General features: G+C 35.2%; 1 protein-coding gene across 3 annotated transcripts in view; it reads right to left on the bottom strand.

Annotated features, from left to right (window-relative positions):
* Window positions 1-18,371, bottom strand: part of LOC145675792 (uncharacterized) — a 105,980-nt gene that overhangs the window by 85,807 nt on the left and 1,802 nt on the right. Inside the window, exons 2-3 of one of the 3 annotated variants that reach the window (XR_014129214.1) lie at window positions 5,622-6,176; window positions 4,530-4,759 (exon numbers count right to left, since the gene is read on the bottom strand). The exons of 1 other annotated variant lie outside the window; for it this stretch is intronic. Coding sequence is in view for 1 of the 2 variants with exons in the window: in XM_081746494.1 (XP_081602620.1) it covers window positions 5,622-6,109 (488 nt within the window). In the remaining variant the exon portion in view is untranslated. The remainder of the gene's footprint in view (window positions 1-4,529; window positions 4,760-5,621; window positions 6,177-18,371) is intronic. One more of the 3 variants, XM_081746494.1, reaches the window with a different exon arrangement.

Here is an 18,371-nt window from a genome sequence, read left to right as displayed (position 1 = left end):
CAGTTCAAGACGATTTGGGTCTTAAAACACCAGGAGTATACTGCATTTCCTGCGAATAAGGGAAAACTTACATAGGACAAACAGGACGAACAATGGAATATCGACGCAAGGAGCGTGAGAGATACATCATGCTCTTTCATACGGAGTAATAGCCCTGGTGGAACACAGTATAACGGAAGGACATAAAATTTTATTTTCAGACGCTAAAATTATTTTAAAGAGTTCAAACCACTGGGATAGGATAATGAAACAATCTTTTGCTATAGTACAAGAACCCGCAATAGTTGCTATATTATATCAACAGGGGTACAGGATTTTACCTCACCCAGACATTGGCACCAGTCATAAAGAAAGCATATATGAATACGATTAATCAGTATAAAGGTGTAGGCCATCCAATCAGAGACACTGATTCTTAAGCCCAACCACCTTACATCTACTGTATATAGTACACATAAACTGGTGTCAGTATAATCACCCTGAAGAAGAGAACGATGTCAGTTCTTGAAACGACGGCTCTATCGTCGGACTTCACTTGGCTGATATCCCTAGAACACCTAAAATTTATTGCATTTCTGCGTAATGTGCGAGTCTTGCATGCAAAATTGAACAAAAGGTAAGATTTCAAATTCTAAGTAATTTCTGCAATGAATAAAATAATAACAAATTGAACGTATAAGACACATTCTAAATTTGGCACAATTAGCCGGCATCCCAGGTAGGAAGGCCAACTGATTTGGACACGAACAAAAAATTTTCCTCTTCATACCATTATATAAGTTGAAATGGAAGGGAAGAGAGAAGTAGAAACAAGAAGAACACAACCAATCGATGAAATTAAAATTATAATATTGAGACCTAGAAGAGGAAACTGAAGATTGAGAAACAGAAGAAAATAGAGAAAAACATTTCATTAGTTGTAGGACTGTTAGAAGATGGAACACTTAATACCTAACCGTAAGCCTTCCAGTCGAGAAGTTTTCTATCTATTATTAGTAGTAATGAATCATCAGGACTAGAATGCATAGGGTAATATTGTGTAAAATATAGGTGGATTACACGTTCAATTAGTTATTAGTGAATCCACCGAAATGCCATTAATAAAGTGCTTATAACCAACACCTTTAGAGATGAGCTTAAAACATCCCAATGTAAGGAGTTCGAGATTTCCATCGGAAATATCGGTGAGAAAGTTAACATTAGACATTACTCATCACTAGTGTACGTGTAATCTTAATATTGTACTTCTATTGAACACTTAAATCGGATATAAAAAAAAAATTAGAAAACTGTCAAACATATTTCAGATTTAAATAGGTGATGTGTGTATCCGAAAAGCATGGGTCAATAAAAACTTCATCCATGAAACACTCACTACTTCACACCATGATCCCCTAAGCCAACTATGTACCTTAACCTTAGTAAATACCAGGGTGGTGTACCTTAGTAAATCGTTTTTTTTTTGATTTAAATCAAATCTTTCTCTTCGTATAATACAAGTCGCGAACTGAAGAAAAAGCATTAGAAATTAGTATTAAATGCCAATTATGCCATTTAAGTGAAAGTATTGGGGTTGAATTTTGAATTATCCCAAATCGTTAACCTATATCAATCCCAAAGAATGTTTCTTAACCGTTTTAAATTATGGCTAATTTTAATGGTAAATTATAGACTTTAAGTCAAGCAGCTACAGCATCATCCCTATTTATCCTAGGGTCACGGTACATACATCACTCTCCTTAGAATAGAACAACTTTTCAAACGATAACATTAACATTTCCCTATGATGTCCCGTAAGCGGTTAATTTTGAGAGTAATCGGCATTTTTTTATTGTTTTTTTTAAATGATCCCCTCTGGATTCCCGTGTTAACGCACAAATCTCAAAATCAACTGGAAAATACTAAGGGTGTATTAAATGTGTGTACAAAATTTCAAGCTTCTATCTTGAGTAGTAAGGGTGAGGAAACTATTTAACAATGAGCTAAGAACATTCCCACAATGCCCCAGATGACCCGCATGAATATAAAAATTTCCTCAGACAACCCTATTTAACCTAGGATCATGATTTGTGCATTATTCTCTTCAGAATAAAACAAATTTTCAAACGGTACCCTTCAAACGTCTCCATCATGTATCTGGGGCGAGTAAATCACGAAAAAAAGGAAGGAGGAGGATTTGTTAAAAATATCTTTTTCTTAAAAATTTTTACCTCTGTGGACCCCTCCTCCTGTTTTAAGATAGAGATCTGAAAAATACTGACGGGTCCACTGAGTAAATGTGCAAAATTTCAATTTTGTAGGTGCAAAAGTAAACCCGCGAAAAATAATATTCCCCAAATACCCCAGATTCCCGTATAAAACAGGATCTCAGGTAATAGTTTCCTAAGACATCCATATTTATCCTAGGAGCATAGTACGTACATGATTTTCTTCAGAATAGAACAGCCTTTCAAACGGTACCATTCTTATGTCTCCATCTGAGGCGGGAAAATCACGAAAAATATCCTTTTTGAAACACTTTTGCCCCTCTGTTTCCACGCAGAGATTTGAAAACATCTGAAAATTATTAAGGGGTGCACTGAACGAGTGTGCAAAATTTCAGTCTTCTGAATGCAAAATGTAACCCGCCAAATAATAATAATACGCATAACAAAAAATATCTTTTTAAATGTATGGCGTCATCACACACTATGCCTCAACGCAGAAAGGCGTGAAAGCATACATAACGTGTTCTAAAATGCCTCCACTCTTGAAGAAAACGAAGTAAAAAGCCTTATTGGTACTTTTTTAATCGAATAATGAAGATTCTACCCTATCACCTAAAAATAGGTGATAAGCATTAAGGAAAAAGTACAGCAACGTTTATCAAAATTATACTTTTTTCCACAAAAGTTACTGATATTTGGCAAAAGCCTATTTTCAAAAACTCAGAACTAGCTTGCGATATGAAATACATAACTTTCGCCTAAAGTTATAAAATTAACCCAAATAATTGGAGAGGGGGCAGGACCCCTCTCAATACGCCCTATTATCTGGGAACAAACAAACAGACACGCACAAAAAAGAATTTTCGTCTTAAATGTCGACGGTGATTTCTTCGTTGGAATAATTAACGATTTCAAAACCCAAACCCAATGTTACGAAAAGAATAAAGCAGGATTGCTCCGTTACCTGCTCAAAACGGGATTTTCCCTAATCATCCTCTGCATGACACTTGTTTTCATACTACAGTGTACATTTGAGTCTCATTGTATTATGATTATTAACTTCCATGATTGAAATAACAGAACAGAAACGGGATTTTACTTATATTCACTTTAAATTCATTTATTTCGGAATTCGATTTAAATCAACGATTTTTATTTTAAAAATCAAGTGATTTAAATCAATCCATCCTGGTAAAAACTATGCTCTACCACTCTTAACAAGCACTGTGGTCAACCGTCATCCGTTATGTTCGATGTCTAAGAAACACTTGCTGAATATGAACATATCTTACGTGTATTTATTTAAATGTAATACATGATTGTATTAAATTTTACGTGGTGAGAAGGAAGATAACACAAAGAACGTTGACATTTCGTGTCCAATCAGAGTGTGAATCTTTATGGCTAATTCTAAAACGAGCCCTTCCTCTATAATAACTGTACATCACACCATTATGATATGTGTAGGTTGAAAAATGAAATGAAATGAAATCTGTGAGTTTTACGTCCCACGGTTATGCCGGTTAGGTTAAAGGAGACGGTGATTATGAGAAATGAATGAAATGGTGAAATGAAGAAAGTGGGAGGAAACGGGAGAACCCCGAGAAAACCTACGCACACGGTGTTTGTCCACCACAAAGTTCACTTGACGGAGGCTGGGATAGAATCCGGGACCCCAAGCAACAGAGGTGAACGCTCTACCACTGAGCCACCGCGGCCTCTTATATGTAGGTTGAATATTGGTTATAGCTTGCCTAAAAGGAAGAGTCAGAACTGCATAAAGCAAAGTTTCAGCGAAGGTAAAATGAAGTCACTTCCTACATAAGTCAGTATGTTACTGAAAGTCTTAAATATTTTCGTTCTTCTTCATTCTCTTTTTTATCTCGCACTTTCTATCAAAAGTTGTCTACTTCAAACTCTTAATATTTGGAGTTAATCAAATTCTTACTGCCAATCATTGAAATAATTTAATGCTTACTTATTTAATAAACGTACAACCGCACACTTTATATTAATAGAGTATTTGCCTGCCATTTCATTAAACAATTACAATCAAAGCACCAGTTTCAATATTTCTCATTAAACGGTTTTGTGACTAATTATCATTAAATACAAAGAGAACCCCTAAAGTTGTAACTTGATAACATTTCTTTATAGAATAGATAATGCTGTTTATAAATAAGCAAAATAAAGTATCGAAGTAATGTATTCGCTTGAAAAAATCGAAGGAGTGTAGTTAAGTATTCATAAATTCTTTTCCTTTCTAATGTTATTAAATCCTATCGATATGAATTGAATTTTAATCCTCTTAGATTCTCTTACCTTGGGCTACTTAACTGTCAACATTTATTTCTAGAGTGGTTATTTTAAGCCTAAACATCCTATGTTCATTGACGCCGACTAAAGGAGAAGATGAAGCGCATAACAATAGTCCAATGAAGAAAGTGAGAACACGTCACAACTCCAAGAAACCGAAGGAACCATCGTGATTTAGGACAGAACCAATAGCCCCAATGCCGGAGGTGATAACACTTCCAGTGAGCAACCTCGACCTGTAACATAGTCAGTGTGAAAAGAACAAACGAAAGTGTTTTTTTAACCGAACATATTATTTTAGCCTGCAAATGTCATACAAAAGTAGCAAGAAAAAACATTTTATCTATTAGCTTTGCGGACGGTACAAGTGCATATTATGAAAAACTCCATCCCAAGATACAACCTTGTGAGAAACGAACTTTTACCAGTTAGCTAATGAGCCATATAATAAAGTAAGCTACTTGTAAAAGAGGAAAAGTTGAATTTATGGTTGGTCTAGTAAGAGTTTGTTTATGATACATCAATATTAAAGCAATCACAATAAGTGAAAGGATTCTGTAACTTTATATAAAAAACTGGATAATTAGTGTAAGGATCTTATATAAAAAAACTCTATAATTCCTTCATGTGATCTACGTTTAGTATTTTTAATTATTAAGGCGTTTTGTATATAAAATAATGTTACAGTTTGAAAACCAATATTTAAACGAATATTAAAGTATCATTTTTATATCATGAAAACTTTTTGAGTGAGAGGGGAAAAATATAAATAATTCGGCGAGGTACTGTTCCCTGTAGTAGGAAACGTATTACCGAATATTGACATTCCTCAGAAGCGTGTATGTATTCAATCCTGATATTCAGGCCCTGGTGCAAGGAGGTTTATAGCAATATACAATTACCTTTGCATAATTATCTCAGTGCCGAACTGTCTTACCTTTTAGAACGCTACGCATTAAGTTGCATTATTTATGTGTTCAAATGTTTGCGATTCCAAAAACACAGTTTAAGGTAAAGGAATACTTCACGAAGTATTGCAAGTGTTGAAAAGAAATATTTATAGAAAACACCAGATGAAATAAATACATTAAAACGTACCTCAGAGCCTGTGCATTGCTACCAACTTCTCGATTATCATTTTCTTGAACATCCTCTTCGTCATCGTTCTTGTCTCCGATAGTGGCAAACATGTGATTGCTTGACCCTTCAGTGATGTTTGTAAGATCGGAAGATGTTGGCCTGATGTTTCTGCGAAAATGTTCGGGATTTACAAATGCATCAGCCGTTGGTAAACGCTTTACCAAACATATAGCTTTCGAAGTTAGTTTCCATTCTGATATTGTTTCATCTTCATTCCTTTGTAAATCGATATTCTCTCCTTCCGTTGCTCTTTCTCGTTTCTTATATTCCACATTTACTGCAAGAGGGTCTTTATGGTCATTAGTGTTAGTAGCACATAGCTTATAATTACATTCTTCAAATGACTCATTTTCTGTTTTCACTTCAACTTTAATACGATCGTTTTCTGTTTTTATTTCAATTTTATTACAAGCAAAGTTGAAATAATGTGAAGCCATTTCCATCATACAAAATTGTTCACGTCGGAGATTTGAAACCTTCAGCAGTTAATGTTCGAGAAAAAAAACAATAGATCTGAAACCAATAAGAAAAATATTATTCGCTTTAACAAAATTTATATGCGGGCCGGAAGAAGACAACGGTAACTTCCGCTTCAGGTGAAATTTAATTTGTGGGTTAAATTGTTCAAAATCACACTTGGGATATAAAAAGTACTGAAAGGAGTACTTTAAAATATCCGAAATTTTACTACTACTTATACCAAAATAATTATAGACCTAAAAGCCGAAAATACAGAACTATACAGAAATATGGAAATACTCACAATATACAATTTTTAAAATTGTACCCCATATCAAAGAAAAATCTATTATTTTCTTCTACTTACATACGAGATATCATAGGCCCATATCTTCTCTCTTCCATACCATTATACTTTTCTAATACATTATTACATTTTATCCAGATACGATACTTGCTTTTTTCTCTTTTCTTTACATATATTTAAGAATACTCAACGCAGTTAACTGTTGCATGAACACAGAAAAGTCAAAACTAAAATATTTTCTACTGTAATACTAGCTTATATCTTATTTTTTGGAGAGATTTGCTTGCTCTGCCCAGTCTTTCATTTTTACTCAAATGTATGTAGCGCTAGCAATTTGTACTTAAATTTATTTTCATATCGTTGTCGCCTGTTTTAATTTGCTGGTCTTGTCTTTCGCGTGTACTTTCAGTTCTCTGGTATTTAATTCTTTACATTTCTTCTAGTAACTTATTGTATTTTTTGGTTTATTGGTTCTATTTGCGTTTAGCGTCCAATCTAGTAGCAATGTTATATGAAACATAGACATACTGGTTAAGGTTGAATCCTAACATGAGTTCTCACCAGAAATGAACAGGACTTTCGCGCAGACGGCTCACAGAATAACCTTAGAATGTCTATAGAGACCTTGTACGGGATGTAATGAGGCATATATTCTCCTAATCTTTTTACAGTCCAGCGCTACCTAAATAACATTAAGGAAAGAACAAACGTATTACGAGCGTGCGTAAATGGTATATTTTACTGAACTGAAACATTTCATAAATAGATACCCGCTCGCAAGGTACTTTATTTTGCAAAGTAATGACGTTTTTCGATACTTCAATCACCAAAATCAATCCCAATCAAATCTTAACACGGAACTACCGAATGGACATATATATTAATAAGTAATTTGATAACTTTTAGAAACTAGATAAAAAAAAAGGCAACAAAACTATGTTACCTTTCTTTTTAGCCAAATTTTTCAAATAAATTTACTTTAATACAATAACTCCCTGTCCATATTAATAGCCTTTTTACAACTTAAATGTTTCTTTCTTCTTATGATGAATAAAAAAATAATTTCCTCACAGCTGGTGTAGTTTTGGTGCACATTTTGAAAGATTTACAGGTAAAATACATTCATAAAAAACATGAAAAGACATATTTTTAAGGAACAAATTTCTGCAACTAACAAAATTTAATATAATATTGTTGTATTTTAGGTTTACAAGTGTTCGGTTAGTACCGTAATCATTAGAACTGCTATACGACGCATTAAATAAGTAAATGCATATGAAAAACGGCTCTATTAGATACTACTTTCCAGCAGCGGTGTATTTCTATATAGTGTACACAGCCCCGCACACGCCTTGCTACGACTCATATAAAGAGCATTTGTACTTTGTAATGGCTGCCTAGCACAGCTTGGTGATTTTTTACGCCGTAGTTGTTACATTATACATCCAGAAGCTGTATTTATACGCAAATCGTAAGAGAATTATAATTTTTCAACAATTACTTCTGGTGGTCCCATATAGGATTACGATATACTCATGAGTGAAAAGCAGGACAAATATGGTCAAAAAACAGGCCATATTTAAGAAATGATTGAAGCCAATTTTTTTTCCGCCAAAATTAACAAAACAATATACAAAATTACCTAATATATATATAAAAATTAACAAACAATTGTATGTACTAAATTAAATGCAGTAATCTGACTTACAGCATAGAGCTTACTTATTTGTACTTTTCTGACAAGCCAAGTTTTTTCAGCGAGTCCCTATTCTAAAAAAGGTAATTATAAAACTGACTGCATGTGAAATTTTTGAAATTGAACTTCGTACAAACCATCCATTTTACACGCTCAGCCTATTGCGCTGTTTTGTCCACTGAGCACCCACTAAAGAAAAATTCTTTCAACGTTTGCATTATGAGCAGGAATTGAAAAGAAACATTCACACAATTTTAATAGTTCAGAAAAAACATTCAATATTACAGGTATTGAAATACTTTGTCCACTTTTGTGTATTGGAGTATCAATGAATATTTTATCTTGCTCCTTTACTACAACGTAGTTTTTCAAATTTACAAACTGATCAAACAATTTAACATCATTAATGTTAACCCCCATTCTGTTTACATAACTGACAGTTTCTTCAGCTTCTGACCAACTTGGTTCCGAATCCCGTCAGCCATTTAAAACATGCAAAATCTTCCATTGGCTTCACCCACTTTTTGAGATACTCAAGGGAGGAAGCATAAACTTGACTTATTTCTTCAGAAAATTTATCACACATTTTCTGTAGTTCATTTTTCTTTAACTCGTTCAGAACGTTCTTCACTTTGATAGGTATAAACTTGTGCTCTAGCCTACCTTCTAACACATTAATTACACTCTCAAGATGTAGCATCACTTCAATGACTAAATTGTCCTCTCTTTGAATTTGTTGAATTTTCTCTTAAAACACAGACGTTAGTGACTGATAAAATAACAAGTAAGCTTCACTTAAATCGATACTGAAAAAAAATCTTTAAGATTGCAGGAGGATGGTCCGTGGAAAGAAAATAGGATTTTAGTGGTAAGTACATTTCAAGCACCCGCTCAATGGCTGGAAAAAGACTCAACCACCGCGTCTTGGAGTGACTCACTAATGTCTTGTAATTAATATTTACAAACTCACAGAACTCATTAAGTCTTTTATTTCGAACTGTATAAACAGAAAAATAGTTGAAATCTTTTAGAATAATACTTTCAATGTTAATTGGCAATAAATTGACAGCATGTTGAATGCTGTTGTGTAAAATATGTGCTGGACACCCAACATCTATCAAATTTTCATTGACCTGGGACTTCAAATTTGAGAAAACATTGTTACATTCACTTCTTCGTTATCCACCAAAATTCATATTGCAACTATCATCCCCAATCACACTGTTAATAATGGCCTCGCACTTTGTTCGCGCACACATTTTTTTTTTTTTTTTTTTTTTTTTTTTTGTCGCTACTTAACAATTTGGAAATACTTTTTCTGGTAATTTCGAAAAACAATCCATTGTATTGTAACTATTGTGATGTACAATGGTATGATAGGCTAACGTTCCTTCTGCAGCACGTATTTTGTCGGTCAATGGCGAATCTATTTTAGAGAACTTGTCAGTTATTTTGGAACACGATGATGTACCCTGTGCACTATTTTTGTGCTTTGTTATAGAAATGTGATTTTTCAGGTCCAGTGCACCTTGCATAGCAACAGACAGGTACGTACCGGCCTTGCACACTAAACATTCAGCTTCTTCATCTGTACATTTTTTCTTGAAGCACTTGTACTTTCTCTCTAGTTCTACAGTAAATATGCACTTCCTCTTCCCCATTGTTTACTGTAAATGGAAACAATGCACTACAGCTTTGTGCACAAACTAAAAGAATTCAGTTCTGACGTATACACTGAACTGTCACTTTTTTGCTCATACGCGATTCAATTGTCATCACAAATTCAATGTGGCCAGTTGCAGTTCCAACAGAAAACCTCAGAATAAATGAAAACACACAGAACCGATATTGAAGCATAAAGATTACTTTACATACCGTATATTACGTGTTTCACTTGGGGTTGGCAGAGTACCCAACAAAGCTCAGTTCAAATACGTGCTAAGCTTATATGAATATTACTTATAGCTAAAAATACGGGCATTTTAAAAATGTCCAAAAATAAATAGGGACGCCAGGACAAGCCTTAAAAATACGGATTTGGCCTGCTAAATACGGACGTTTGGTAACCCTAGTCCCATAGAGCTTTATCTAGGCCAAGCGACATATTTTCATGTTGACAACCGCATATCCTTCAGGGCTCAATAAGAAGGAAAATAGTGAAACAATTATATTTTTTTGCCAATTATTTCGAGTAGTGGGCCTAAAGTAGATCTGCACAATTTTTTCTACCTTACAGGCAAACAGAGCAGATCGTATTCTTACGCTTGTGCATTCGGTAGGAATGCTTTCGTCGTCGTTTTGAAGAAAGAAAGGAAACTATTATCGTTAACTTGGGAAATATAGCTCACTGGTAGAATTGAGAGGTAACTGAGAAGACGACGAGCGTTTTAGTTTATAGGGCATGTGGGTAGAAATAAATAAAAACAAATATTTAAAAAAAAAGAGAGTCGAGAGTTTGTCTAGGAAGAAAGAAAAGGAAGGTTGTTTGGGCGTTTAGGACCTTGGATGTGTATTCCGTACCTCCGTTCCTGGTCGTCGACTGGTGGTCTCCATGTCTCGGCTTCTGTGTCGAATTGGCGAGGAACTTGGTATAGGTCTCTCCTGTCGTTGCTCACACTCGCTCCTCGTGAACTTTACCGCTCCTCGTGTACTTCACCGCTTCTCGAGTGCTACTCCCCTCTTCCGGGTCCTGGGACGTTTTTATATGAAACAAAGTAGGAAGATGGCCGACGAAATTACGGAAAAACATCCAAAGTACGCACGTGTAGGATTCAGGAAAGTGCAAGGTAAATGGAATTCTCGACTTATTTAATAATTTGTCAACAGTTACAGAACGCTTTGGTTACATCAGATTACATAAGTTACATAAATTTACCAAGAATGAAGAATGAGGAATCGTCTACTAAAGAGAATTTTTTAAATGTTTGCTGACTGTCTTATTATTCCAAGTTGTGTCTGTCTCTCATCATCCACAGAAAATAAAGAAAGAAAAAAAATAAAAAATAATATCGTTTTTAAATCTTGATTTGTTTATATACTGAATATTAAAAATATTAGGGAAATCCAATATCTCTACATTCCCGCCACTAAATCTTACTGAACGACGAAAAGAGGAACGCTGTCGTTTCAGGTCCAAATACTTATTGAACGCACTGTATATCTTTATGTATGTTAAATACATTTAAAAAAATAATTAATCACACATCACTAAAAAAAAACACTTAAATCACTAGCGTAAACAGATAATAAAATGTAGCACTAAACCAATCAATCAATCAATCAATATTTGAAGAATAAACACACAAGAAAGTTAATTTGTCAATTTGAAAGCATCATCTTTCAATGTCTTGGATAGTTCCTGTTTTTTCTCCCATTTAAATAGTTGACGTAATCGTTAAGATACTGAAGCACATGGTCTTGTTTATAACATTGAACTTGAAACTGTAGAATGCTGAATCGGCAGAGTCTCAGCTGCAAGATAATCTACTCCAGCTTGGTCGTTGACCATATGCAAAGGACGTAGTGAAGTTGAAGTAGCTGTCACCAGATGGCAGATGTTATCGGCTTGGCTGGATAGATGACGCTGGGCGTGATGGGGTGTGGCTGTGAGCTTGCTTGAAGATGTATAATTATAATATATTTATAGTAGCAATATTTATGTCCGTGACGTGTGATAAGGTGAGTTTTACGTGCATCAAAAAAATTAGTGTGAACAAAAAGTGAGAGAAAAAAACGTTCAGCAACATATCATTCCTTGCGTCGGTTGGTGGGCAAATCGTGAGGTTCAAATCTGAGCGTCGATATCTCTTGATGTCCATAAATCCTCTTCTTCATAGTGGTGTAATGCTGCATTGAGGTACGGAAAGGGGTTGTGGGGAGATAAATTTTTTTATATAAAAAAAAATATTAAAGGAAAAAAGGAATAGTGATTGAAGTTATCAGAAACATGTGACTCTGTATATGTGTATCTAGGATGAAGATTAAGAAAGGGTGTGTATCAGAAGGGGCAAAAGGTGAAATTATAGATGTTATAATATAAAGAAATAGGAATTGTAGCGAAAATATGGCAAAGGAACACAGTCTCTAAGCCGTGGGAAAATGTAAACATGAAAATTTTCAAGATGGCTGCCATGACGCTATGACGGAGGGATGGGAGTTTTCGCAAAGGCTCTCGGTATAGTAATGGCCGATGTTTGTTTACAAACAGAAGGATAAAAGCAAAACGAATGACAAGTTATAATGGCTGTTTTAAATTTGGGGGGGGGCACAAGAGTTCAAAAACAAGGATAATGATATTGGGAAAGTAAGATTTGATTAAGATAACTATTATTAGGCTTTTGAAAGGCGATTTCAAAGTCAAGGTACCTAAACGTGAATCCAGTGGCGTCTCGGGGGGGTTGGTTTTACGAAATAGTGGAATTGTGGAGAAGATTTGAAAGTAAGGAAAATTAGAGTGAAATGCGGTAAGGTTATTGTCCGAAGACTTACTTCCGGTGAGAAACAGGGTTGGCAACTCAGGTAAGAATATCAAGGTATCGTAAAAAAAAAAAAATCAGGGAAGATAAATAAAGGAAGTGTCGTTATTTGAGGACTGTGAGGGTGATTTTTATGAAAGTCTGAGAGTGATCGTAGTATTTCAGTAGAGGTGGGTAGGAGGCATCAGAAAAATTAGGACAATAGAGAAACATAAAAAAAAGAAGAAAAAGAAAGAATTAGTATTAGTATAAGTACTTCATATTCATGATCTGACCAAATGCCCAAAATATATAAACAATTTCCTATTAAAATCTTAAATACAATTTCCTTAATATCATATTCTAAAGGGGGCCGGGGGGGCTCATTATTTCCAACATAAACCTAACCCATTTCCTGATTAGGTTGGGAATTTAAGGTAACTAGAGGTTGGATTGGGTTTTATCGCCCAATACTCGATTGTGTTAGTAAAATTATGTTGGAAATAAAAATTGTGGGGGGGGAAGAAGGTCTCTAAATTCATAAAAATAGGTATGTCCGGTAATGATTCTCAATTTTATATGGTCGTGCGTATATACGTTCTAATATCTTCTTCTAGATGCTGTTTCACAAAATGCGTGAATTACTCGACGTCTCAGTTTCCGTATCCGCTTTTAAGAATACACTATGTAGTTGGAAATGTACGAAGATTTTACGTTAGAATTCCTTAATTCCAGGACGGTAGAAGGTGGTACTATAATCTCTGTACCAAAACTTCCGTCATTAACTATCAATTCTTCCGGAGGAGGAGGTAAACTCAATTCTGACACTGAATGTGCATCCTCATTTCTGTTCGAAGTGGTGAACTTTTCTGGGGTCACTTCAGGTTCTTGATCTCTTTCTTCAATCCTCTCGTTACATTTATTCTCAAAACTCTTCATCTGCAGTGGCGTATCATCACCAATTTTTTTCATTAAACTTTTCATAACTCTATAGAGCAAAATTAGACTTACAATTGCAATAACGGTTTGCACAATGTCTAAAAAGTAGCTCAATTCTTGCAAAGAAAATTCCGTAGACGCACTACATTTTCTACAAAACCATATAAAATTGAAAATCCCATGTTCTCTTAGCAAATAAATAAGTAGAAGAGTGATGATGATATTCCAAATAATAATAATTCCTGGTATAAAATATTCATGCTTATAGATAGGCATCTTAATGGGCGTCTGGTCAATTATCGTAAATGCTGATATATTCATATGTCGGATTGAAGAACTCCAAACATCGTTAAGTAAAGATGAAACATTAAAAAATTCATTCCCTTTATACGTAGATCGTAATAGCATCAGATCATTAGAGACTAGCTGGCTCGGAAAAAGATGTAAAAATACAGGTTCTGTAAGATCATTGTCGAGACACGGAAAATCCGATCTGACGAAAAGATTTCTCTCCACAATTAATTTAGTATTGCATGGTATTCGAATTTTAAGGGCTCCGTATAATCTGGCTTCTATCCGGAGTCGAACCCTGACCTGGCGAAGAATTACTATTACTTGAGGACGCAAAATCACTGCTGGACTATTTATTAGTATCAGCATTATTATTCTGACTTCTGTTGTTTTGATTACCGTTCCGTTTTCCTTGGTAATCCTGACCTACATTTTTCGGCTGATTAAACTGCTTTTTCCTATATTGAAAATCATCGCTTCTTTCACAATTTGTTGAAGGAGCTAAGGCTGAAATCTGCAGCGTCAACTTTGACAGTTGTTGCTGTATGTCAGTCAACGGGTCGATTACCGGTTGGTTCTGTTGAGTCTGCTGGTTTTGCAAGTATGCTGACTGTGTATTATATGGTTGAGCAGTAATCGGACTTTGAACCCTTGCTTCAGCATTATTCTGAGTATTAGCATCTATGCTAGCCGGAGAAAATAAAGACGACTGCAAAACAGCAGAATTCTTTTTCAAGAATTTCTCTAATTCCTTACGCTTCAATAACAATTTAGTCCTTTCCTCGATAATTAGGTCGTTCAGAAGGTCACTGACCGTGTTGTACTCCTTTCGTACTACAACTTTAAAGTAATCGGGTAAAAGTCCTTCCACAATAAATTGTAATTGTTTCTTTTCATTGGCAGTCGGGTCTGCGCGTAAAATCAAATCCTGCTTCGCATAAACGTACTCTAGAACGGATTCTGATTCATTCTGATCACGGGCTCGCATCTGAGCTTCAGATAATTGTGGCACCAAATTGTCCTTAAAAGCGTTTATAAAAGCTTGCTTGAACTGGTCGTACGTCATTTGGGCAAATTCTGGCTTTCTTTCTATGCCAGCAAACCAGTTTTCAGCGGGGCCACGGAGTAGGCTCCCCAGCACCAATTTTCGTCTCATACCATCCCATGAATTAATGCTAGCGATGGTCTCATATCGTCTGATGTACGTGTTTACATCGTCACCCAACCGGGCATAAAAAGGCTCCGGTTTCACAATCGTGCCGTGCATGGACGGAGGTGGATCGTTTCCTCCTGTTGCCATACTGTTAGAACTAGAACCACGAACAGTTACGTCTAAAGAATCAGGAGAAATATCCGAAAATGATTCCGAAAATTCTAGCTTCTTTTTAAGTTGCTCTAAATAATTACGTGTAAATTTAGTCGATTTAGGAGACGAACAGGCCGCGGGATCGAAATAGACAGTATCACTTAAGTTAAAAATATCCTCTAAAGGTATCAAAAATTCGTCCGCTAGTCTTCGCAACATATAACACAAGTAATAAAACTATTGGGCACAAGTCAAGACCTTAAATATGCTATACCTACACTAAAAACTAAATACAACACATAAAACATACACAAGAGGTATTGGGGCTCCACCACTCTCCGAAAAGGAGAGAAAAAGAAAGGTAATTATAGAATATCATAAAGAAGATTGCTCAAAAATAAAAAAACAAAAGAAAACTAGTTTCATAGAGGGTTGGTGGCGGGGAAGTTGGAGGTGATTCTAAAAAGCCTAAAAAATGAAGAGAAAACAGTTTAGAAGTTTGAAAGACAACTAGCATTGATCACCTTCTTACGCTGATGCGAGAAAAAAGATCAGCATCTCCATCATCTTACGCTTGTGCATTCGGTAGGAATGCTTTCGTCGTCGTTTTGAAGAAAGAAAGGAAACTATTATCGTTAACTTGGGAAATATAGCTCACTGGTAGAATTGAGAGGTAACTGAGAAGACGACGAGCGTTTTAGTTTATAGGGCATGTGGGTAGAAATAAATAAAAACAAATATTTAAAAAAAAAGAGAGTCGAGAGTTTGTCTAGGAAGAAAGAAAAGGAAGGTTGTTTGGGCGTTTAGGACCTTGGATGTGTATTCCGTACCTCCGTTCCTGGTCGTCGACTGGTGGTCTCCATGTCTCGGCTTCTGTGTCGAATTGGCGAGGAACTTGGTATAGGTCTCTCCTGTCGTTGCTCACACTCGCTCCTCGTGAACTTTACCGCTCCTCGTGTACTTCACCGCTTCTCGAGTGCTACTCCCCTCTTCCGGGTCCTGGGACGTTTTTATATGAAACAAAGTAGGAAGATGGCCGACGAAATTACGGAAAAACATCCAAAGTACGCACGTGTAGGATTCAGGAAAGTGCAAGGTAAATGGAATTCTCGACTTATTTAATAATTTGTCAACAGTTACAGAACGCTTTGGTTACATCAGATTACATAAGTTACATAAATTTACCAAGAATGAAGAATGAGGAATCGTCTACTAAAGAGAATTTTTTAAATGTTTGCTGACTGTCTTATTATTCCAAGTTGTGTCTGTCTCTCATCATCCACAGAAAATAAAGAAAGAAAAAAAATAAAAAATAATATCGTTTTTAAATCTTGATTTGTTTATATACTGAATATTAAAAATATTAGGGAAATCCAATATCTCTACAGTATAGTATTCCGTGGCAGAAAACTTCTCAACTCATCACTACTACAATTAATTTTCCAATGACATATTAACACTCAGTATTAAAGACGTATGCTTACGGAGTGGACGAACATACTGAGACTGTGCTTACATAAAGACATGTTTCCAATCGAGATATATTTTATTTTCCTTCGTAATTGTACGAAGCAAGCGATCTTAAATTATACTTGGATTTCATATATCAGAATTTAGTTATTGGAGAAAGAGCAAACCGTCCTTACTATTCTGTTGGTGTTCTTGTCTGATACCGATTGTACCTGATCCTAGCACAAAAATGCCGAGAAAATATATCTGACAATATCATTCTCATAAATTTGGAAAAGGAATTTAGTGAACCTGCCAGCCGATAATCTTTTTGCTGCAGGGGCATTTCACACGCATCAATAGATTTGATCCAATTTTGCATACTGTATGACAGAACTACCAGCAGCATATATTTCCCTTTGGATTTATGAAAATTATTTGCGAGTGATTGATTGTAGCAATGAGGGGACCCCAGGAGGAATCTTTCTCAAGATATGCAATAACTAGGCTGATTTAAGGACTCACAATAGAGCACGAAATTTGCAGTGTTTGAATCACAAGGCATTCGTGTTGTTTGGTGGCACCTTAGCACAAAGTGGTTTCTTTTTTATTGGAGATATTTTCTATTGTACCGAGTATTTACACACAAATCATGTTTTAAACAATTATTCGTGCAGTTTAACAATACAGATTCATAGTGTAAGTAGTTTTAGCACTAAAAGTAGTACGGGTCAGAAGCCCCGCAGGGATTGGATGGTTTCTGTTCTAGACATAAAATGAGCAGATTTAAGACTTGGCCAAATGTTTCCGTACATCTTAGAATCTCTCGATTCGTATAGTAAAATTCCACCAAATTATGTCTGGTGGATCCCGTTTATTCCATATATGCTATGTAGAATTTTGCGATGAGAGCGAAAAATTCTGGAGGATAATAAGAACCGTCAGAACTACGAAATTTTTACGTGAAATACTAACTCACAGTAAACTTTAATACACTCGACCCACCTACGCAGCGACAAGTAGGACCGCTTCAGGATACTAGTGTAAGATAGAGATAGGAACAGGTTAGATTAACCTTAGGGTAGTTTTGACACATTTTCAGGTTTCTTTTCCTTTCTTTTTTTTTGTTTTGTTTCTGAGTGAGTATACAAGTTGGTACAGGCATTGCAAAGTTAACCCCTATGTTTATCTATAAACATGTATAAATCCACGTTGCCAAATTGTGAATTCAAAATTTTATACACTCACGTTGGTATATTTTCTTCTACAAACACATTGGCGGTTACAAAAATAAGGGCTCACAGATACATCATACAGGTCATAGATGAAAAATTAGACATTACTGCTGTATCGCCGGACCACCTTCAAAATCGTAAAAATTGACCGAATTGTACTGCATTCAGTTACATTTGGTTGGACTAAATTAAGTTACGTTACATTACGTTATTAGACATGCAGTTTTACTATACGGATAAACAGTATAAATAGTAGTAGTAGTAGTAGTAAGGGTAGGGGTATAGCAGTAATGCGCAAATTCCCGGGAATATATTTTTCGATAATATTCCCTGGGAATCTTCCCAGGAAGATTTCAAAAAATGGAAATATTCCGGAAGGTATGTACATACAAGAAGAAAATTGCATTCTATTGCTATATTATGATTTCTAAATAAAATTGTTTTTTTTATCAGAGTATATTTGTGACTGTTATCTCCAGAAGGTTTTTTTAAAACGTATATTCTGAACGGTATTGTGTTATTTAATTATATTTAGAGAGTATGCATAAATGTATATTTACCAATATATCTTA

The sequence above is a fragment of the Thermobia domestica genome, chromosome 18, assembly GCF_964235325.1.
Source record: "Thermobia domestica chromosome 18, izTheDome1.hap1.1, whole genome shotgun sequence".
NCBI classification, from domain to species: Eukaryota; Metazoa; Arthropoda; class Insecta; order Zygentoma; family Lepismatidae; genus Thermobia; species Thermobia domestica.
This window is presented reverse-complemented; position numbering and strand designations above follow the sequence as displayed.